The sequence below is a fragment of the Amphibalanus amphitrite genome, unplaced genomic scaffold (genome assembly GCF_019059575.1).
Source record: "Amphibalanus amphitrite isolate SeventyFive unplaced genomic scaffold, NRLGWU_Aamphi_draft 002062F_arrow, whole genome shotgun sequence".
Lineage (NCBI taxonomy): Eukaryota > Metazoa > Arthropoda > Thecostraca > Balanomorpha > Balanidae > Amphibalanus > Amphibalanus amphitrite.
The window spans coordinates 31155-55616 of NW_024883555.1; the positions used below are offsets into that span (position 1 = coordinate 31155).

The window sequence follows — 24462 nt, forward strand, 5'->3', positions numbered from 1 at the left end:
GCGCTGGCCTCTAACCCGGGTCTCTTATGCCGTATCTCTTTCCACAAAGTAACAACCGACAACTGAGTTTCCGTGGGAACAGGCGGCCACCAAGGGGTACCGTGATTCGCATGGTGGGCATGTCATTAATGCCCACAACGACTGTATTAGCGGTGCCCCATAAACACCGCACTAATGCTAACTGCTGTCGTAAAACCAATGCAAGTATTCGGTTATTGTAGTCGCAGCCACGCAGAACACAGCAATAAACGCTAAATTAGCATCGCCTGACCAGTATGCACAAGGCCCGAATAAATAAGACAACGTGCAACAGTCCATGGTAACAGGCAGTGATTGACTCCAGCTTGGTGACAGACCGGAAATTATTTGATTTGTGGAGATCGGACACCGTCCCTTGGGTGATACTGGGAAATCCCTGCTTCGGGCCGGGCGCGTCGCTGCGTGGGCGCCCGCCGTTAAAGCCATGTGACCGCCGGCGACCGCATCCCTCTGGGGAACTCAGAGTGCCGACCGCGTCTCCCCCCGGGGACACTCAGAGTGCCGACCGCACCTCTCCCTGCGGACACTCGCGGTGTGACGCGTCTGGTCAGTGACCGACACGGATGACGGTCCCATACACCCTAATTGGCCGAGACGGAGGCAGATTACGTCAACCGGCGCGAGTTCCGGCACCGTCGGACCCAGGGGGACGGCGCACACGATGGCTACAGGAGCGGGTCGCCGTGGTGGGCACCGCGGCAGCCAGTGGCAGATGGGGACCCATCAGCACACAGACAGCGGGCCAGACACCGGGACACAGCTGCGAGCCAGTCGCCGCTCGTTCTCCGGCGGCGCACTCGCATTGCATAAAGGTCAGGGTATTACCGGCTCATGGAGACATGTGAGGGCAGATGGCTTACATAAATACCTAATGGACAGTGTAAGGGACTCGGTCGCCGTTCACCATCTCTTTCATCCACTACCTTTTGCCGTCGGTCTGTCTGTCTGTCACCGAAACCATCTTTGACCTCTCGCCATGACTCAGTCTGCTCAATGACAGCACCCCGTTCAGGGGTACTCAAGCCAGCGCATATCCCCATGGAGACCCGTTAGAAACACGTTCCCAGGCAAGCGGGTTGCAGCGTATGCCATTAGCGACAGGTAAGCCCACCATTCAGCGGTGCCCAGTGATGGGCCTGGGCCATCTGTGACCCTGTCCTACCGTACTAACAACGTCAGAGAGTCATGTCATGGAAAATACTGCACAATGTCGGCAATAAGCAACGTCACATGCTTCAAGATCATCGGCGTGACATGATGCAAGGCGGCTGGCGGCATACTAGCAAAACCATCATCACTGAAAATCCTACGATAGATCGTGACGCATTGGCCTCAAATGTCATAAAAAGATTCGTTGTTGTAAGGCCATGCATTGATGTCAAGCATAAACATTTGTATAGGAACAGTCTGATTATGACAAAGTTAGGATATTTTCAACATTGTACTGCTTGAACTGCCCTTTAAGTGACTCCTTCATATGCGCATATACGAAGCTACATACTGGACTGAGCAGGATTTATCTATCACCTCGTAAATGTGTGGCCTTATTATATTAATTTAGCTTTGTGTAAGAGTGGAATATATCAAAGCTGAAGTAAACCTCCTATAAATATACCAAACACCACACATTTCTGCAAAGTGCCGAGTGCATTTACAGCCATGCCACACAATAAGTCCTTTACTTTCACATCCTTTTGCCGCGCAAGGAAGGCCTAAATGGTAACTACACGGGTCCTTGGGCGCCACCAATCCGTGGAACGCCAGGGGAATGCGATCCTGTTTATAACGGAGCCGCCCCGGCCTGCGGAGATCTCTGCCGACCCAGCCGAGCTGGCGTCCCGAGCACAGCGGTCCCAGGGGCAGCCGCTAGCGCCGCACCTCTCCCCATCGGCAGGGCCCAGCAGACACACGGTGGCAGATATAACGGCAGTCTGCCTCTCAGATGGAGAGGTAAAATGTCAAATCGGGATGACCAAGTCGAGCAAATCAAGTTAGTCCTGTGTGGCGTCCCTTGTAGGCTGTATTGTGTAGTTTGTTTTACGAGCAAACATTTTGAGCTCTCATATGAAATGAAGCCAGAAATTGAGCCCACTGATCGAGAGCGGTCCCTGAAGACATCAGACCCCAAACACAGGATGGACCAGAATCAGGTGACCGCTCCCTGCCTCTTCTTTTTAATCTTCTGATTCTCTCTCCCCCTCTATCTACCTCCCCCTCTCTCTCTCTCTCTCTCTCTCTCTCTCTCTCTCTCTCTCTCTCTCTCTCTTTATCTCTCTTTATCTCTCTTAGCTCTCCTGACGCATCAAAGTACTCGTACTTCAAACTCAAACGACATACAGAGTTGGCCAACGGCGGTCGTCACCGCCCCAGTTTCTGCATGATCTCAACCTCACTTGAGAACCTCATCAAGCAAAAAGCATCCGCCTATCTTCATAGGTTGACAGGCCTCTGTTGTTTTAGCGTTCACCTTATTTCAGGATTGCACTTACGAGATACTGGCGCTAGATCAACCAAAAGACAAATGTTATTGTGCACCGCACAGGAATGGCGTCGCCTCACTAATTTGAGACAGGAAAAGGAACCACCAGTGTTAGGTAATAAAAGGATGTGGATCCACATAGGAATAGCACGGATCCATGGATTCAGACCCAACTATTCCAGTGCACGAGCTCTGAACTGGATTGGTGTTTTAGTATCAGGAATTACCGAGACGAAAGGTTCTACTGATCTCTTCCGATAATCTGTTCTTACTTAAAGTCTCATCTCTGCACAGTGCACACTAGAGGTGGAAATGAATATTAGTCATTAGTCAAAAATTAGTCGACTAACGTTAGTCAAGCACTTTTTTAGTCAGTCAAAAGTCAGTCAACCAAAATGTTTGTTAGTCATAAGTCAGTCATTAGTCAATGATTTTGTTGCATATTAGTCGACTAATTTGTCGTGATTCGTGAGGTGACTTAACCCCCTCGTCCTGACAGGGGAGGGGTCGATGCGACCCCCCCCTGAGTTTTTTTTTTGCGATGCGCGCTGAACTATTAGTCGGATCGTGCTGAAATTTTCAATAGCCTCTGGGGTATCCTTTGCACAACTTTTGCTAGACAAAAAAAAAAAATCGGGTCATGTCAGTTCACCGAGCTATGACGTCATAATAAGTACAACCTCCGACCGTTTTTGACAAAATCGTACATACCGTAGCTGGACGTGATCTCATCGACAAGAACGAAGCTATTCCGTGTGGTTTATGTCAGAATTTGACTGGACATGATCTTTACATTGTACATATATTGACCTTTCTAAGGTCAACCAAGATGATCTCGCATGTTCACACGCTGAACTCCGTGATATGAGCTGTGTTTAGTGTCCGTAGTGGGGTTTCTTGAGGTCCTGAATCCGAATCTGCGGTTCAATTTCCACCTAAACGCCTTCAAAACTGTTCCTACAAGTGGCAGTGAACTCCCCACTTCCCCAGGTCTCCGGTTGACGGGCGGCCGCTGCTGCTGCCGGTCAGCGAGCATAGCCTTGCGGCTTTTTGGGCCAGGTACCGTGGTACGTTACGTCATTGAAAGCCTTTTTTCACCATAAAAAGTCATAAAAAGTCAACAATATGTAATTTTGCAGCTGAGGAATACGCTCTTCTGAGGAATACGCTCTTCGGAGTTGCAAGTCTCTATCTTTCATAGACGCATCAATGTTGACTCGATTAGTTGGAAAGCTCTCGATATTCGCAAACGTCCTCGCCAGCGGCGGGCGTGGCCTCCCATGTTCCCGGGGAATACGTCACGCCAGTAATGACTGAAATGCAGTCAACTATTCCTCATTTTGTTGCTAATTCGTTGCGAAACGCGGTCGTGAAAGTTTCATGACGCTATCTTTCATAAATTCGCCAATATTGGCTAAGTAATTTGGAAAATTATAGTTTTTCCACGAAATTTGACCTTTGACCAATGACCTGTCATAACTGGGTCAAATATTGACCCATGGTAAAAATATACCACCAGTCGCGAGTACTCGTTGAGACCAATCGATTGGTCTTTGTTGCGAAACGCCACGACGCTTAGTTTCGAAACGTCAGAAGGATCGCATCGCCCCCCCCCCCCCCCAGCCAGGCCGCGTTACGAAAAATGCCCTGCCAGGGCCGGGCGAGGGTTAACCCGCGCCCTGGTGGGGTCTGTTTATAACGCGACCTGGTGGGGGGGGGGGGGCTATTTTTGCCCCCCTCGTATCTCCGAAACTACTGGACGGATCCGCAAAATTCAAACGGCGTTCGATAGCCCTGTCAAATTTGTCGAAGGAAACCAAATTTTATTGACCTCGGGGTCACCGATGACGTCACAGGTCAGGTCAAAGATAAAATGTTTCACCGTTCACGGGGCTTCTAGGGAAAGCGCTATAACACCGAGTAAAACGCATTTTGTCGAAAATCAGCGATAAGACGTCAGTTGTCTAGTACATATGTTGCTATCAGAGGTCACTGGTCATACCAGGTCAGGTCACAGGTCAGGTCACCAAAGGTCACCAATGGTCACCACATGAACCCAACTTTACTAAGGTTGTGCGATGCATGTTTTATGACCAGTTTTTCATTTCCAACCCAATGGTGTTGGTTATAAGACCATCAGGTACGGTTTAGGTCACTTTCTGGTGGAGGTCAGGTCAAGGTCAGGTCAAAAAAGGTCAAATTTCAAAGTTGATATTTTTGCATAAAAAAGATATCGATTCGATGCAGCTCGTCACGGGGAGTCTAATGGTGGTCTTTGTTTTGCACTACGAGGTCTAGAATTGCTAAAAATTGAGTTTGAAAATTTGACGTCATCAATTTTGAACAGTTTTTTCGCTATAACTTCGCCAAAAAAGAGGTATTAATCTAAAATTTGGTATGTGGATGGAAGGCGGTAAGGACTATCACATATATTCCGGTTTTTGCGAAATTCAAAAAACTTTTTGGATTTTTTGACTATTATATCCCAAAAATCTATTTTTTTATTTTTGGGGGTCAAAATAAAAAAAAAATCAAAAATCCGAGATAGCAGTTTTGTAGCCCTGTCAATTCTACAGCTTTTATGTCTTAAACATTTTTCTGTATTTGCAAAGCTATAGGCCTGACAGCTCTTCCCGCGAAACCCTTTTTTGGGTCGAAAACGGCAGAACATGACGTCACTCTGACGTCATTTCCGGCCAACCTATCATAGCTTTTGGAAAAAATTTTGGTCACAATGTGTAAAATTGATGTCCGGGAGGGTACTGAAAGTTTGGTGACGATCGGCGCAGCGGTTCTGGAGATATATCGAAAAGTCTGGAGGGGGGCAAAAAATAACCCCCCCCCCACCAGGTCGCGGGTTAACCCGCGCCCCACTGGGGGTCGCCGGCCGAATGCGCCCGGCTGGGGGATAAATTTTACCCCCCCCCTCCTCCCCGCCTGTTATCTCCCTAACCAGGCGTCGTAGCGGCCGACAAGATATCTTGCGGTGGCTTCGCATCGCGTTGGCCATAAAATGATTAGGGAGAAAATTTGGGATCGATTTGTGTTTTTCCGGTGTCGATCGGAATTATTTACGCAGTGCTAACAAATTCCGAAATTTAGTCAAATGTTAGTCAAAATCAGGGGCGGATCCAGGAAAACTTCAAGGGGAGGGTCATGAATCGAAGTGGTGCCCCTACCTATACCCAAAATTAAAAAGTCAACGGATTTCGTCCACTTCATTTTGGTGGTGCCCCCATTTTCAGTTTTTTTATTTTTATTTTTTATTTTTAGTCAGTATCTTAACTCTTAGCCACAACCACATTTACCAATTGTAAGCAAGTATATATGAATGTGCTATGTGTATATATGTTGTGGACGCTGAGTAGTGAGTACTTACCAGGAACGTTATCAGGTAAGCAAATCGTTGTCAGTCCGACGAACTTGACCCTGGCGTCTAAAGGGTCTGTCCTTGACACTTCAGGCTTGTCAGGGGCACCAAAGTCCTTCCAGGGACACCACAAACCTGTCAGGGGCACCTACGGCCTTGTAGGGGCGCCACAGGCCCGCCAGGGGCACCACAGGTCTGCCAGGAAGCAGGGGCACCACAGGTCTAGCAAGTATACACGACAGGCCTGTCAGGGGCACAACGGGCCTGTTGGGCCCATGAGCACCCCTAGGGGCAGGGGCACCACAGTCCTTCCAGGGGCACCGCAGGCCTGTGAGGGGCACCAGCGGCCCAGCAGGGGCACCAGTCAACACAGGCCTGCCAGGGGCACCACAGACCTGCCAGGGGCACCAGAGGCCTGCCAGGAGCACCACCGACCTCGCAGGGGTAACTTGGGCCTGTCAGGGCCCAGGGGCACCACGGGCCTGTCGAGAGGCACTTCAGGCTTTTCAGGGGCACCATAGTCCTCTCCGGGCGCAGGGGTAGCAGGGGCACCAGAGGCCTGCCAGGGGCACTACAGGCCTAGCAAGGGCACCACTGGTCTATCAGGGGCACCACGAGCCTGTCATAGCCAGGCATCTCAGGCTTGTAAAGGCCCAGGGGCACCACAGGTCTGTGAGGGGCACCAGCGACCTAGCAGGGGCACCAGTCAACACAGGTCTGCCAGGGGCGCCACAGACCTGCCAGGGGCACCACAGACCTGCCAGAGGCACCAGAGGTCTGTCAGGGGCACCACCGGCCTCGCAGGGGCACCTTGGGCCTGTCAGGGGCACCACGGGCCTGCCGAGGGGCACTTCAGACTTTTCAGGGGCACCAGTCCTCTCCGGGCGCAGGGGTACCAGCGGCCTAGCAAGGGCACCAGAGGCCTGCCAGGGGCACCACAGGCCTAACAAGGGCACCACGGGCCTGTCAGGGGCACCTCAGGCTTGTCAGGGCCCAGGGACACCACAGTCCTTCCAAGGGCACCGCAAGCCTGTCAGGGGCACCAGAGGCCTGCCAGGGGCACCACAGGCCTAGCAAGGGCACCACTGGCCTGTCAGGGGCACCTCAGGCTTGTCAGGGCCCAGGGGCACCACAGTCCTTCCAGGGGCAGTACAAGCCTGTCAGGGGCACCAGAGGCCTAGCAATGGCACCACAGGCCTGCCATGGACACCACAGGCCTGCCAGGGGCACCACCGGCCTTGCAGGGGCGGCGCCTCAGGCCTATCAGGGGCACCACGTGCCTGCCGGGGACACTTCAGGCTTGTCAGGGGCGTTACAGTCCTGTCAGGGCCCAGGGGCACCAGGCCCGTGGTGTCCCTGCTAGGCCTGTGGTGCCCCTGGCGGTCCTGTGGTGCCCCTTTCAGGACTGTGATTCCCCTGATAGGCCGGTGGTGCCCCTGGCAGGTCTTTGGGCCCCCGGGCCTCAAGGGGGGGGGCCATGACCCATGTGACCCCCCCCTTGGATCCGCCCCTGGTCAAAATCAAGAAAAATGGCGTTAGTCATTCATTAGTCAATCAAGCCTTTTGAGACCAAAGATTAGTCAGTCAAAAGTCAGTCAACCAAAATTGTCATTAGTCATTAGTCAGTCATTAGTCAAGATTTTGGAAAACGTTAGTCATTTCCACCTCTAGTGCACACTACGCACCGAAAAGCCTCACACCCGAGTAGTTAGTCAAAGGAAACAAACGCCTCTCTAGGAACGTCGCACTGCACTTTGAGCCGATATCGGGAACCCGCCGATAGCGGGTCACTCAGAAGCCGAGAAGACCGCCTTGCGTCCTATCAGACACGGGCATGGTGTCCTGGAACGGCACAGTTCGAGCGATCGCGTGGGTACCGTTACATGGAGCGCACGGAGGGGTATGGACGAACTACGGACTACTTAGAAGGGCGGCGTGGAGGGGGACGTCAGCGCACGGGCCGTACTGGCCACATACACCGCGGCTCGGAACCGTGAAGGGCGAGCGGCTCTAACTTCAGCATCGAGAGCAGCTGCCCGCCCGCGAGTTACCTAAGTGTGGAACTATAAGTCGATTCTAGGGCTCTGATTGGTGACTTTGGTCGGGGGATGACGCTTATAGCATGACGTCACTCGCGTACTTGGCCAGACCAACGGCGCGGCGCAGGCGCGCCGAGCCAACCCAGAGGCTCTCAAACTCAATTGTACAGATCCTGCGCATTGAATGGCGAAACTTCGGCGAGTTCGCTTGAGTTTGGAAGCCCCTGCCAGAGAACTGGAGACGGCCGGAGTATTTGCTGGACAGTGGGCAGCGCAGATGGCGATTGACGGTGCCAAAAAGATGATAGGGAAAAAGGGGTTGAGACTTGAGCAGTGAATTATAAGCCTGTTGCATAGCTGAGTGGTAAATTGTAAAATACTTAAGGTGTAAGGAGATGCAGTGTAGTTTAGCCGACTCAGGGGAATTCTGCCGAGTTATGTAAGGCGGAAGGGTCGCAACTCGCAAGTCGTTTGTTTACATGATTGCCTGATTAAAATGTAAAGCGTACCTAATGTTTAGTTGATAATACAGCGAGGTTGGGCATCTGCTCAATCCATTTCTTCTCTGCAATAGTGCACTCGCCACTGTAATTTATTGTAAGAGGCACTGGGCTGCGCCGCCTGTTAATTATTCCGAAACCACCAGTGAATTGTTACAGTCACTCCGACAACAATACGAATCGTTCAGTCGTGCGCTGGGGGTCCGCCAAGTTTGAGTGTGCTGCAGAATGCAGACTGGACCGCCGAGAATATAACACTTCCGTCTCCCTGGGCGAGCGGCGCATTGGAGCCGAAGGAAACTGCTTCAGTTTTTTTTTTGTGGGGAAGATACCCATGTTTGAAAATTATGTTCTGGAATGATGCGATAAGGAAAAGGACGGTTTCTTGAATTGAGGGCTGTGGAGAAGAAGCAGATTTTCTCAATTTGCTACCCGATACAACGCGAAAAGACGCAAATGTTGCACATTGGGCTTAATAAGTCTAATAAAAGATAAGGGACTTCGTGAATCATGCCTAACTGACCGCGACCCAGTTATTTGCCACTGCAGGTAGGTACTAGGTAGGTAGATACTCATTTGTAAACAGAGCGTTCCGCCAACCCTCGCCAGAAATTCAATCAGCAGTTGCTTATCTTAAAACGTTTGAGTGCACCTAACAACCTTTAAAAATGACGTCCTCCCTTTCAATAGTTCGTTCGAAGACACAAAGCCAGAATCAGCCAAGCAATATCGGAATCCATTGCGCAGTGTGTCGACTGTCGGATGTGCCCATCCACATAGCATAGCACACACTGCTAAATGCAGGTACGCTCACCTACACATTAGGTATTCGAAGGACTTGATAGCTCATACACATGGAAGAAACGCATGAAATGTGATTAATAGCTGCAGCAGAAGTTTGGCGTCCGATGCCTCTTCGCCAAGTTAAGACCATGCCAAAATCTCGGCCAGTCTCCCGCCGCGCCGGCACTGGCCGTGGTGTGACGTCATCCGGCCGGCTGGGCGCTGGGTAGTTCCACACTTAGGTAACTCGCTGCCCGCCCCCCCCCCCGGCCCCCACCCCCAAGATACCAACAGAACGCACGGCGGGCCGGCCTGTGGGACGGGGCAGCGGACTACAACACCGGGGAGGCTGCCTCTCCCCTACGGGCCGGCCCAACATATACTGAAAGAGAAGACAAAAAAATGATAAACAAAAAAAAATACAAAAAAAAATCAAATCATTAAAAAAGGAAGCTAAAAAAATTAAAGGCTCACTTTATAAAAAAGCTGATGTTGTGCTGTGCTGTGTTCATAAAGTGTACAAAATGACAAAAAAGAGGCAAAAAGAAAGTGGCAAAATAAAAAAAAATAAAAAATAATAAAAATATATATAACAGATAAGGCCCACAAAAAATAAAAACAAAAGAAAGAGAAAAAGGTCCTGTTGTTCGTGGGGATTTTGTTGCAGAGAGCATTCGAAGAAGAAAGAAGCCGAGCACCAGACCCGAAATACGCCAACGCGGCCGAAATCACCTCTGGCGGCAGGCCAGTACACGCAAACCGCAACCGCGGAACCGTGAACGGCGGCGCAGCGGGCTTGGTGTCAGAGCGCCGCTGGTAGTGACAATGGTGCCGGTACGCTACTCGGTAGGTGTCCCGAATGGGCGTAAAAGAACGGCTGGACTACGCCGGCCACGAGAGCCAGTTCGCTAGAAGTTATGCTGGTCTATGCAACGGTGATGATTGATCACTTTCCTGGCCCTCTTCCGCTGATCGGCACTGATCACTCGATTTATCATCACTCGATCACTCGATGGTACGACCATTAACGGAAACAAGGTGGGATAGACGACATCTGAGAATTCACAATGCACCCAATCGGATGTCATCAACAGAGCACTCGTTTAACCCGCGCCCTGGTGGGGTCTGTTTATAACGCGACCTGGTGGGGGGGGGGGCTATTTTTTGCCCCCCCCCTCGTATCTCCGAAACTACTGGACGGATCCGCAAAATTCAAACGGCGTTCGAAAGGCCTGTCAAATTTGTCGAAGGAAACCAAATTTCATTGACCTCGGGGTCACCGATGACGTCACAGGTCAGGTCAAAGATGAAATGTTTCACCGTTCACGGGTCTTCTAGGGAATGCGCTATAACACCGAGGAAAACGCATTTTGTCGAGAATCAGCGGTAGGGCGTCAGTTGCCTAGTAGATATGTTGCTATTAGAGGTCACTGGCAATACCAGGTCAGGTCACAGGTCAGGTCACCAAGGGTCACAGGTCAGGTCACATGAGCCCAACTTTACTAAGGTTGTGTGATACATGTTTTATGGCCAATTTTTCATTTCCAACCCAATGGTGTTGGTTATAAGACCATCAGGTACGGTTTAGGTCACTTTCTGGTGGAGGTCAGGTCAAGGTCAGGCCAAAAAAGGTCAAATTTTAAAGTTGATAGTTTTGCATAAAATGGGTATTGATTCGATGCAGCTCGTCACGGGGAGTCTAATGGTGGTCTTTGTTTTCCGCTACGGGGTCTAGAATTGCTAAAAATTGAGTTTGAAAATTTGACGTCATCAATTTTGAACAGTTTTTTCGCTATAACTTCGCCAAAAATATAGGTATCAATCTCAAATTTGGTATGCGGATGGAAGGCAGTCAGGACTATCACATATATTCCGGTTTTGCGAAATTCGAAAAACTTTTTGGATTTTTCGATTATTATATCCAATAAATTTATTTTTTGATTTTTGGGAGTCAAAATCCAAAAAATTTCAAAAATCCGAGATAGCAGTTTTGTAGCCCTGTCCAATCTACAGCTTTTATGTCTTTATCATTTTTCTGTATTTGCAAAGCTATAGGCCTGACAGCTCTTCCCGCGAAACCCTTTTTTGGGTCGAAAACGGCGGAACATGACGTCACTCTGACGTCATTTCCGGCCAACCTATCATAGCCTTTGGAAAAATTTTTGGTCACAATGTGTAAAATTGATGTCCGGGAGGGTACTGAAAGTTTGGTGACGATCGGCGCAGCGGTTCTGGAGATATACCGAAAAGTCTGGGGGGGGGGCAAAAAATAGCCCCCCCCCCCACCAGGTCGCGGGTTAACTGTCAAAACTGCACTGAAGTTTATAACCAGCTTCTATTATGAAGCATCGAGATATGCAAATACTTTAAGGGCACGGCTGATGGGCAGGGTGTCTCATAGAACGGTTATCCATTACATCAACATTCGTATGCTCGTAGAAAGTTCCGAATCAATGCAGTTTTTAGATAAGTTCGCAAAAACTTACAAAATTTTTCGATTCGATCAATTAATTCTACTAAAAAAAACTGAAAAATAGATGTTAACTAAAACATTCAAACATATTAGCCAAAATATCTAAAATCATCAGCGATATCATAAATGCCTTAATTAAATTTTCGACTGGGAGTGTCTTTAAGTGGATTAACACAAGCGCCAGCATCAAGCAAACTAATGGAGTAGATTCGTATCGAGCTTCTGCTATTGTGTGTGTCGAAAAGTTTGTACCTAAAGTTGCCATGCAGTTTGTGAGCCGTTCCAGCCCCGATGCACTGTTGCTGTCACCTGCAGCACGACAAACACTGTCATTGGTGACAAAGAAGGCGAGGTCCAAATAGAAAATGGAACTCACGAATCGCACGGTTAATATATCGAATATGTTGTAATCGATTCTATGAAAATGATGCGTTACATCACCTGACAAGGGCCGCAGATAACGAAAATGATATCATTTTCCATTGATCAATACGATCCGATATTTAAAGACAACATACCCAAAAACAAATTGAGGTGGTTATAAATCACCAGCAGTATGCGGATTGCTATCATAAGCCAAGCCAGAGGCCTTGCATGCTACCTTACCAGCTCGCATAAGAGGACATACGTACACAGGTCGCCTTATTTTGAATATAAGCTCAAACAGAAACACATTCACACGTTGGCCTTTCTGGTTCCATCTGTTCAAATCGGATTAACTTCAATTACGAGTAGATTATAATAGTTCAGGGGTGTGTGATCAGTTGTTGAGGCATATCCCCGAATTTCAGCACATTTTTTAAAGGAAGTTTTATATATTTTCTGCAAAAAATATATCTGTTTTGAAGGTACGACCATCAATGATACCACCTTGGATAAAGTCATCAATCACTTGCTAGCTTACTACGAAGTTTTCTTTTTTACACGTGCCTGGGGAAATCAGCGCTTAACTAGAGTCTCGTAGAAACTGCACATCAACAAAAAAGTTTTGATATAATAACGCGGTCTTGTGGAATCGTTCACACGAATTGCTGATGATTGAACGCTAACTTAGAAAAAAATGAGCAATATGATTCGGTCAACACATTACATTTCCAAAGAAAATGAAGCGTTCTGCGGCATCCTCTTGACCCTTGTACAAACCGGCAGGCGGCAATTTCAAGATTCTACATCACGATTTCGCGATATCGCTATTTCTATAGGAATCAAATATTGATTAACCCGCGCACCGACGGGGGTCTGCGCCAACTTAGTACCGACGGGGGGGGGGGCGGATGACCGCCCCCCCTGAGATCTCGAGAACGAAGCAAGATAGCGACAAGCGGTAAACGGCATCGGATACGCACGGTCAAGATCTACAATTTTTACTAAGGTCATTTTCAGGTCAGGTCAAAGATGACGTCACAGGGGTCGAAAAAGCCAAAATGGCGGCGCTAAATATGGAGAGAGTTTTTCTCGAATAACTTTCGAATTAGTCAAGATAGGAACAAACTAAGGGCATCATCGTGATCCTCTCGTCAATCCGCATCGAATGATATATATGTTGACCTCGAAAGGTCAAGGTCAAAGGTTGACCTCAGGTCACGTGACCTCGAGGTCATCATGTATATCATTCGATGCGTCTTGACGAGCTGAACACAATGAGACCATCCACGCGTCTGTATCTTGTTCCTGTACGGAGTTATTGGCCAAAAACCTTTGGTGACCTTTGATGACGTCACATGACCTCACAGCTGCCCAACAGCAAAACAGACCTCAAGGTAGTGAAGGTTGATCGTATATGAAGTCATGTATGGTATATGGGGCCATTCCGACCCGTTTTAGTGGTAAAAACAGGGAGTTGATTTTTCCCCCATTGACTTATAATGGGGAGGTCGCGAAATTGACCTGACCTTAGGTCACCGATATCAAAATTCCGAGATATACAAATTGTAGCTACTAATGACCTAATAACATCCTGCGACTTTCAAAGGCATCCGACATCTACTGTAGCTCTGGCACGGTGACAAAGTTGCAAAAAAGTGACTTGAGGTTGGGTCATTCAAAGTGACCTGGTGACCTGACCTTGAAAGGTAGGAGGTTCAAACTTGCACACCATGTGTAAAATTGATAAGGGAATAGTCATACCAAATTTCGCGGCGCGTAGCGCCGCGGTTTTCCCGCTATTCGCGAAAAACCTCAGGGGGGGCGGATATCCGCCCCCCCCGTCGGTGCGCGGGTTAAACGCCTTCGAAACCATTACAACTGTTCTACGGCATTTGCTTCGGAAGAGCCGGGGACAATATTCCATCACCTATCCCCCTCTCCGATGCACAATTTGACAGTCCGTTGCCCAGCATAGCCCAGGCACGTATGCTTATGATGACACAAACCCCTCCCCAACCCTATAACGAACATTGAGATTTGAGAAACATGTTTCGAGCAGGGCTGATTGTACCTGATAATAATGATTAAGCTCAGCAAACCTGTAGCGCTCACAGCAGCCATTTGCATTTATTGCACCTCTCACGCGTCCCTCAGCAGCCTCCTCCGGATTTTAAACATGCAAATTTAATCACCAGCTGCTAGATAAGATTTCTGGAGTAGGACACGCGTCTGTCTTTACAGTTCTTTCTGGATGCGTCGTAAGTCCGTTATCATCTAATCACTCCAACTTCACTATGCACTTTGGAACATTTCGTGTCTATGTTAACGGGTGAAGAGTGAAGACAACAGCACGAAATCCCAATCACAACGCGACATAGCAAAGTCTGTTTGGACTTGAAGAACGCTGTAAAAGCTAAAGCAGACTGAGTCTCTGAGGTGCCAGCCAGCAAATATCAATTTATTACAGAAACGGCACGGTTCCCTGAAGGAAAACAAATCACTTTCAGTGAGAGGAAAATCATCAGCAACGGACATCCTCAGGAATATTGAAACCTGAGAGGAAGGTGCCTCGAGACCTCTCGAACTTTCGCCCGCTAAAGCAGGAATTGGCAACCTAGGGCCCACGACCATCCTGGCGTCCGGCCCGCGGCTGCCGGCTGGTATAAGCAACATACATTGTGCTCTGGCCCGCGGTTTCTTCAGAAAACGATATTTTCGACACAAAAGCTGTTTCCACAATAGTTCTTCCTACACACATTTCACCTGCTTCGAAAATGATATTGGAGGCAAACTGGTATCTGATCAGATAACAAAATGGATACATTCTTTCTATTTTCAAACTACCTTTTTCTTCTGCCAAAGTCCGTCTTAAAAAGGTACGTTTCATCATATGACACAGGGCAAAGCATGTGAGCTGTCGCATGTCCCAACTAAAACTCAATTGATAACGCCATCATATTTCCAAAATATTGCACGAGATTGCAGCAAATTGTAACCATAGCATTCTCCGGCCCGCCTGCTGCTTTCGAATCTCATATCCGGGGTTACCGACCCTGCCCTAAAGGAGCTGCTCCAGGCTCCTGCAGTTTGGGCTGCTACACCTAAAAGTATGTACGAGCCAAATGCGTCTCACACTGAGTTTTTCGCGACATGCTCCTACTATGTGGCGTGATATGTCTGTGCAAGTTCAGACTGTTCACCGGGCTGTATAGAGTGCTTGTGTGGGTTACTTCAACCAGCCCACACACCACTGGCAGTGCAGGTCAAAGCACAACGCTAATCACGAGTGGGCACTGGGCAACAAGTCTCAGCGGAAAGTTTGACACGGTCGACACGATCTGGTTAGAGTATGTGGGTTACCAAGTGTTATAGAGCGCCTGGCTGGCAGAGTTAGACAGGGCCCACGCAACAGGAGTGGGCAGGTGGTAACAAATGAGGGTGAGGAAAACGGTGAGTAGTTCCATACTTATTTAAATACACTGCTTCATTTGAGATTTCACACCACGCACAACAAAACGTTTAACATTGGTAGCAACTTCCCAGCCTCCCCTATTCAAATGCTATAACAACTGCGGCCTGCCTCCCACAGGAGCTGGACCGGCCCGCGCTGACAATGTGCAAATACAGCAGCATTGATTGCATTTCGCTAGCTGCCGCGTGTAGCTGCCAGACGATGCTGAGCGACTATTCGTCTCGCTGTCAGGAAAAGAAAGACAGCACCGCAGTCCTGGCTCCTCAGCACACGGCATTGACTGCTAGTGGTTGGGAAAATGCCAGACGACCATGCCATTTTGGTATGGCTGTTTGCCAAAATGCGTTTCATTATATGGCACAATGCCAAATAAGAAATTTGATGATCATTAGCATACCGACCATGGAAAAGTTCGGATGGCATTGCGTATCCTGAACCCATGGATCCATGGGCTGATAGATGACGTCACGGTCCCGCAGCAGTGGCACCCCGTGACGTCACTTTCCACCCTAGAGACGTCATCAAACACTCACCACTAGGCAGAGTCCGATGCCGAAGAAGCGTCCCACCCGCGGTAGGTCGATCTCTGACGGTCGTTTCCGCTCGACAGCCGTCTGAGCCAACAAGTCTCCGACACCCATCAGGGCCCCTGAGGGAACAGAAGGACGGTCAGAGTCACTACCAGGGCTCCTTGGGTCAGGGTCACTGACTGTCACAGAGGGACGGCCATCATCAAGGCGCCTGAGGTCACATTGGAACGGCCATGGTCACCATCAGGGTCACTGGGGAAACAGAGGGACGGTCAGAGTCAGGGTCCCTGCCGAAATAGGGGGATGGTCGGTCGCCATCAGGGACACATAGGGACACAAGGACGGTCATTGGGGGATAAGTGGCGGTTCCAGATGGAAGTGGGGGGGATAACCCAGGACAGGACTGAACTGAGCATAGCTTTCGACATCGTTGATCATGATACACACGTCGGTCTATCCCCGGACACATCTCTGGGGAGCGCACGCGACATGACCCAGTGGCCAGCGGGAGCCATAAAGACTAGTAGCTTGAGTTGGACTGGCGTTTCGTGCAGAATGCTATACAACCACCAACTAAAATGATTCAGTGACTGATGAGAGCTGATCCTCTGCCACGTCTGAGATGTGTAGTTCGACGACAATTAGCCCCCGCTGCATCTCAGAGCTCGTCCTGATCTGTTTGTGTCGGGCCTGCTCCATTGTTCGAGTTTGTCTCAGACAAAAATGGTCGGAAGGACAATGCGTGCTTTCAGTTCGCCAGCGTCACTAAAAGGGAAGTTAGTTAATTATCCGCTAAGTGATTTGCAATGGAGGAGAGGATTGACAGACGTCCGAGAAACAGCTTCATTATTTGAAGAAAGTCATAATCTTAAGTTCTCAAATAAGTACAGAGTATTTAAAAGTAAAAATTCAAAAAAAAAAATCCGTGTTCCACACATAACATCTCAACATCTACAAATGTAGTTGTAAATGTTCCACGCCATCAAAGCATCAATAGATTAGCACTCGGAATATCGGGAACTAGCCGATAAACAATAGATAATGCTTATGGTAAACCTTTTTCACTATTCAAGCTAAACGAGCTGAACATTTTTGATACCCTGCAGAGTGCAGAGTGCAGTCCGAATAGTGCGTGAATAGGCCGTGAATACAATAGAGTTTTGACAGTGTGCTCTAATTTGTGGAAAATCTTTTAGACTCAAGACTACCTAAATGGAGCTAAATAAACTTCACGGAAAATATGGGACACAAAGGCGCAGCAACCGAAACCGAGTGAATTCCATACCATCTGGCGATATAAAGGCTAACTTTGAAACTGCACTGTAGCCTGTGCAGACAGCAGCCGACACAGACGCTTATCGATGTTGAATGGCGCGACGCGCTCATTCTACATTGAAATACCTCCTTCATGTAGGTAAAAATAGTACAATTGTGAGCTAGAACGAAGAAATTTCTTTGTGAACATAGCTAGAGAGTGACTGTATTGCGAACGTTTCCGCTACGCGAAAGAATGAAGCAAGGAAAGTATTGGATCTAATCCGCACGTGCCTACGCCATACGGCACACGGCCTTTGCTGTACTCGAACATGCCGAACACATGATCCTTGAGATAGGCTCTAATGCATACACATTACACATGTACAAATGGAGACATCTGACGAGCCCAGCTGAATAGTGACATTACATGCCTTGACAGTGGACGGTCTGGAGTGTGATCTTCTTGGTCTAAAAGGTGTCTTCCTGAACTGGACGGTAACCTTCCGGACTGGACGATTACCTCACCAGCCCGGACGGACTGAGCTGAGAGCTCATCTGCCTGGACAGACTGCACTAAAACCTCATCTGCCTGGATGGACTGAGCAGTGACCTCCTCAGACTAGACGGATTGGACAGTGACCCGAGTAGTGAGCGACATCCCCTGCCCGGACGGACGGAGACCTCACCTGCCTGGACGGACTGACGATGACCTGAGACTTCCCCAGACTGGACAGAGACCTCACCTGCCTGGACTGGGCTGGACTGAGACCTCACCTGCCTGGACGGACTGGACTGGACTGCATCATCACCTGCCTGGACGGACTGGACTGGACTGAGACCTCACCTGCCTGGCCGTCTGGACTGGACTGCATCATCACCTGCCTGGACGGACTGAACTGGACTGAGACCTCACCTGCCCGTCTGGACTGGACTGAGTCCTCACCTGCCTGGATGGACTGAACTGGACTGATCTCTCCCGCCTGGACGGACTGGACTGGACTGAGACCTCACCTGCCTGGACGGACTGGACTGGACTGAGACCTCACCTGCCCGGCCGTCTGGACTGGACTGCATCATCACCTGCCTGGACGGACTGGACTGGACTGAGACCTCACCTGCCCGTCTGGACTGGACTGAGACCTCACCTGCCTGGACGGACTGGACTGGACTGAAACCTCACCTGCCTGGACGGACTGGACTGGACTGAAACCTCACCTGCCTGGGCGGACTGGACTGGATTGGACTGAGACCTCACCTGCCTGGACGGACTGGACGATGACCGGGTGCCGCTGCAGCAGCCGGCTGTACAGGTCCCGCAGGCGCGCGGCCATGGTGGTGTGTAGACCGCCTCACGCCGCGCCGTACCAACAGTAGGCGATGGTGCACCGGGCCCTGTCGGCAAAACACGCATCAGCTCCGGACCGCGCTCCTAGCACCGGTCTCTGCTGCGGTCTGCTCGTCACCCAACGCAGCTAACTCGTCAAAGGTAAGTTCGGGTTTAATAGAGTTTTGGATGTGCAGATGTGCACTGACTACAAATCGTCACGTCCATCAATATGGACGCAGAAAATCCGAAGGATAGGTCAGCTATACTCAGTCACTCAAGAAGATTGAAGCAAGTACGAAATGAGCTGGGAGAGCATCTAGGTAACGCGACTAAAAATAAAACTGCGGTCACATCAATAAGCCGCCAATTAAAGCAAGCTCAGTGAAATGGCGTCCTAGCGATGCCAACAATTGCCTTTCACGACTCTCTCGCCATCTATTCACATGCGTTCCACCATTGACAAGGCGGCAGCCACGTCATTTCACTAATCCTGCGCCGAGGAAAGAATGGGCTACTGGGTTTGCAAGTAAGCTGTTTGTCGGATCGTGTGAGCAAACACACACTGCGAACCGACCACACCTGACTCTTAAAAAGAGGGGTTATTGCTCGCAACGGTGAATCGACATACGGCAGCACTTCAAAGAGACATGGCTGGTTGGGCCACGGAGAAAACAAGTCGCTTTTCGGGGGTGTTTTGACTTAACAAGCTGGCCACCCTCAATCGACAGATTTTAGGAACGCTTCGCAGACTTTAGTTGAACGTGATTTCCTATCCTAACCCAGAGGTTACCGAATCGATACCAACTTCTAACGAAGGCTGTTCAATGTTCATGCCGTTATGCATTACTTAAACGTCTGGCCAAAGACCAATCAGCATCGACTGGAGAATTGGGTGGCGAGAGGAGAGAAAGTGGCCAGAGACTGCCATCAACCCTCAGGAGAATATGACCGATGGGGACTCCAGTAGATAATGACACCACAACATTTGTCTTTCATCTCGATATGAGTGAGGATCAGAGGCAAAGGGAAGCACGGGATATGCTTGGAGTGCCCATTGCTATATTCGACACCTGATCAGGTTCTCTAAAGCCCAACATATAATTATGTACTACGCAGAAGGCATATTACACGTCTATTGAGCGTAAGCATTAGTGAATCAGCTCCTTGATAAGCAATACGCATTACATAAGCGTATACGAAGAACCAGACAGCTTTGCTTTTTTACATGTTCACGCAGAAGCCATCAAATATGTTCCATGCCTCCATGCAATCCTCTATGATTCCTCAGACCAAACGGCTAAGGAAAGGCGGGGTACACGAGGGATGTGAGAATTGAGCCTACATGGGCGAGGTTAACTGACGCCCCCCCCCCCCCAAAAAAAAACAAGTTTAACGGTCTTTCACTACATCAGAATAACTTAAGAGTCACAATGATCTATCACAAATTTCTGAAAACCACTGCATAACAGTGGGGGTTGTGGTGGGTCTCTCTTGAAAGTATCGCCTCTCGAAAGCATCGTTATCGCTTCCTGGTTTGAAGAGCCCCTGGCTTTTGAGGGTTGGCCGCCTGGCCGGCCCGTGAAACCGGTACTGCAGGCCAGGCGGCCAACCCCAAAAGCCAGAAACTCTCAAACCAGGGAGCGATAGCAATACTTTCGAGACGCGATACTTTCAAGAGAGACATTACAGCTCTTTGCTGGGGCGTTCCACGACAAATCGACAAGTGCCCTGCACCCTCATATTTTATTTTTTGCTTAAAATAGGTCTAATGGGTTGTGATGGGCGGGGAAGCCAGCTGTGGCAAGGATTTTTTTATTCGAACAACGGTTTCCGAGATATAGCCTCGGGCAATTCTTGGAGTTCGCGCTGCAGCCCTATGTTTGGCGGCCTACAACTCAGAAACTATAAGTTTTTTTAGGATAAAACTTCATATGGTTCAACTCACAATCAACCAACAAACATTTTGGCTATCTCAGAGTTTCAATTTTTGAAAATTTTGATCACGTGACCTTTTGTCCTATTTTTCGAAGAGTGGCCTTGATATTTTCCCAACTGAAAGTTGCAATTTTGTCTGATGACGATTAAAGCCTTATCAACTGTCATTCATATGCGATAATAAAAAAGTGGTTATCGCCCTGTGTTGACCTCAGATCAGGTCATTTTTATGACCTGTCCATTATTACAAGCGGGAGCGACAGCGAGATCTCGAGAATAAAGCAAGATAGCGACAAGCGGTAAACGGTAAAGGGTACACACGGATAAGGTCTATAATTTTTACTGAGGTCATTTTCAGGTCAGGTCAAAGATGACGTCACAGGAGCTAAAAGGAAGTCAAATAGCGGCACTATACATAGATATGAAGTTTTTCTCGAATAACTTTCAAGGTATCCCAGCTAGGAACAAACTAATAGCACCATCGTGATCCTCTCGTCGATCCGCATCGAAACATATGTATGTTGACCTCGAAAGATCGAAAGGTCAAAAGTTGACCTTAGGTCACGTGATCTAAGGTCAACTTTTGACCTTTCGACCTTTCGAGGTCAACATGCATATGTTTCGATGCGGATCGACGAGAGGATCACGATGGTGCTATTAGTTTGTTCCTAGCTGGGATACCTTGAAAGTTATTCGAGAAAAACTTCATATATATATATATATATATATAGTGCCGCTATTTTGGCTTCCTTTTAGCTCCTGTGACGTCATCTTTGATCTGACCTGAAAATGACCTCAGTAAAAATTATAGACCTTATCCGTGTGTACCCTTTACCGTTTACCGCTTGTCGCTATCTTGCTTTATTCTCGAGATCTCGCTGTCGCTCCCGCTCGTAATAATGGACAGGTCATAAAAATGACCTGACCTGAGGTCAACGCAGGGCGATAACCACTTTTTTATTATCGCATATGAATGGCAATTGATAAGGCTTTAATCGTCATTAGACAAAATTGCAACTTTCAGTGGGGAAAATATCAAGGTCACTCTTCGAGAAATAGGACAAAAGGTCACGTGATCAAAATTTTCAAAAATTGAAAATCCGAGATAGCCAAAATTTTTGTTGGTTGATTGTGAGTTGAAACATATAAAGTTTTTGTCGTAAAAAAACTTATAGTTTCTGAGTTATAGGCCGCCAAACATAGGGCTGCAGCGCGAACTCCAGGAATTGCCCGAGGCTATATCTCGGAAACCGTTGTTCGAAGAAAAAAATCCTTGCCACAGCTGGCTTCCCCGCCCATCACAACCCCTTACACCAGTTTTCAACGAAGAATAAAATATGAGGGTGCAAATTTAATTCTTTATTTGTCGATTTGTCGTGGAACGCCCCTGCTATCTCCTTCTGCAATCAACTAATGAAAATTTTTCAGCTCAAACACGCGACGGAAAGACATTTGATGAGATCTGTCGGGCTGCTGCTCAAATGATTATAAATGAATGTGAAAGCACTGCTTATAAAGGTGAGTGAAGCCAAATGCAGTCGTAAAATAATGCACAGGAGCTCTCAATGTGAATCAGACGGATGTTTGCTTTGTGCGTCGTCCTTCAAGGTTTTCTTGAGGAATTGTTGTCGCAGATGGCAGGCAAGAAAACGACTTATTAAAATCCCGACAGCTTTGTTTGCCTTGGCAACTATGTGGTTGATGTGAATGTGGAGAGAGGACTACCTGGATGATTTAAAAACCAGGCAAGCGTTTAAAGCAAAACGGCGACGCAGTTTGGCTTTCATTTCGCCACAGTGGCTGCCGTCTCGATATAAGCCGCGCAGAAAAAAAGAAACCGAGCTCATTTTGCAGACATTCAATGTCAACACTAGCTCAAATAGCGGGGAAAATGGGGGGGGGGGGAAATGTTTTAATTTCACCAGGTTAAACATCTGTCAATTTCGACTTCTTCGTCATTTTTATGATATGACAGACCAGTGTCCGTAGGAATATCACTGCACCTACCGAAATAGCATCACTTAAGGTTCATGTGATGTCCATCTGGGTCGCCGGTCACCCATCTGTTCAGTTCAGTGGGCACCGAGCGGCTAATGGGCCCGTCAGAACGAGTGGCCAACATCCTGACAGAGTCGCCACGGTCGTTCCCTGGGGGTGGATGGGGCACCAGATGGGCGACATGGTGCATTAAACCCGCCCACGCGCTCAGAAAAAAACCAGTGCGGAGACACCAGCTCTGTCTGCTGTAGAAGAGGTTTAAAAAATATGCATGGTTCGGAGCTGGGACAGAGTGGAATATCCCCACTTGGAAATGATGGAATAATGAAAACAGGTGGGGGGGGGGGGGGGGTCACGGGACACGGGTCAACGGTGTACGGCAGCTAGTTTCAGGACCTTATTTTGGTTTCTCTTTCAATGCCGCAATATCGTTAAGAAAAATGACCAACGATTGATAATGAGCGCTGATACGCATGATTCACCAAAAAGTAGTCGATCACTACGGGGAACTGCGTAGTGCGTATTCTCTTTGCTCAGCAACGCGCAAAAGTTGATTGCGAGATATACTCAGAGCCCCGAATGTAGCGGATATTTGCTTTGACAGAGGACAGGCACTAAGCACCATCTTTTGCTCTGAACATCATTTTAATCATGGCATGCAGATAATATGGTTGCTTATTGCTAAGGTGAGTCGAGTAGCTGACAAATCGCTCGCCACGACCACGAGGCACATTGTCAGCCCACCTAACTAGCTATCCCACCGGGGCCAACCGTAGCCCACCAGCTTGATCAATATCCCTTTGGTTATGTGTTTCACGCTCCATATGTCATGCTTACCCAGCTCTATGCTACAGGTATGACGCGATTTATGACTGCTGGGTTGTTTATAGCGTGGCTGTCATGAACTGCTTGGTTGTCGCACACTGCGCTTTAGGCAGTCAGGAAATATTCGCCACTCCATTCGACCTCGCAATAAAAGTCATTTTACTAGCCACAAACAGTTCAAAGCCATCCAAGTAGGTGATCAGTGTTCTAGACACCAAACTTCCCACGACAGAGCTCGGTTTGTTCAGGGTTGGTGTCGGACACAGTCCACAGACCTATTAAATGGTCGCAGTGGAGCCAAAACCGTTCAATGTTCGAAAAGAAAACACGACAGCCAATGCACATAGGTGGCTTTGAGCGCTCAAGACTCGAGCTGGGTAAACTTCCAAAGGGTGTGACTAATGACTATGCCACCCATCGGGCGGGATACCGCTGGTCATTTCACGCTCAAATGGGCTCCCCGGGTAACGTTAGCGTTGATCACGCCGAATACCCTGCCCGACCAGGCTGCGCCACTGGACCTATGCAGCGCAGCTGTGGAGCCCTCTCGCGTACCACGGCCGATAGCCGCGCCACCTGGTGAGGACCAGGTCCAACCATGGTAGATGGCACTGCCATCGGTCCGGTGCCTGCTTTGTCCTGCGGTCAACGGTTTAGCCTACATAGAATATACATTCAAAATTTGACGTTCTTGCGGAAAATTCTCTGCAGTAGGCAGTAGCTCTTGAGTTTCGACACCACGATTGTACACCCTTCATTTTGCCGGCATAGCATTTCTCTCATTCAGCCACGTTGAGTAAATTATAACTTGACCTAAAAAGGTCAAATTTTGACTTCAAAATCTGACCTCGGGTCAAGGTCATGGAAAAGGTCATGTTGCATGAGTCCATTCGTATCGTTGAGTTGAACACACCTGAAGTGTTTTTATCGTTCTTGCATGTCATCCTTTATTATTATTGTAAAAAAAAAAACTGTTGGAAACCTGCCATGACCTGAGATGACCTCAAGGGCATAAGGGGGCCACAATTTTTTTCGATTCAGTGTGTCATGTTTACCAATACCCTACTTT

The 24462-nt window shown here is 48.6% G+C and overlaps 1 protein-coding gene across 1 annotated transcript in view; it reads right to left on the bottom strand.

The window, feature by feature from the left end:
* LOC122376240 (protein Mpv17-like) overlaps nt 1-24462 on the bottom strand; it is a 44054-nt gene that overhangs the window by 16817 nt on the left and 2775 nt on the right. The window contains exons 2-3 of the mRNA XM_043356027.1: nt 18564-18700; nt 16055-16170 (exon numbers count right to left, since the gene is read on the bottom strand). Coding sequence (XP_043211962.1) covers nt 16055-16170; nt 18564-18639 — 192 coding nt within the window. The 5' untranslated portion in view covers nt 18640-18700. The remainder of the gene's footprint in view (nt 1-16054; nt 16171-18563; nt 18701-24462) is intronic.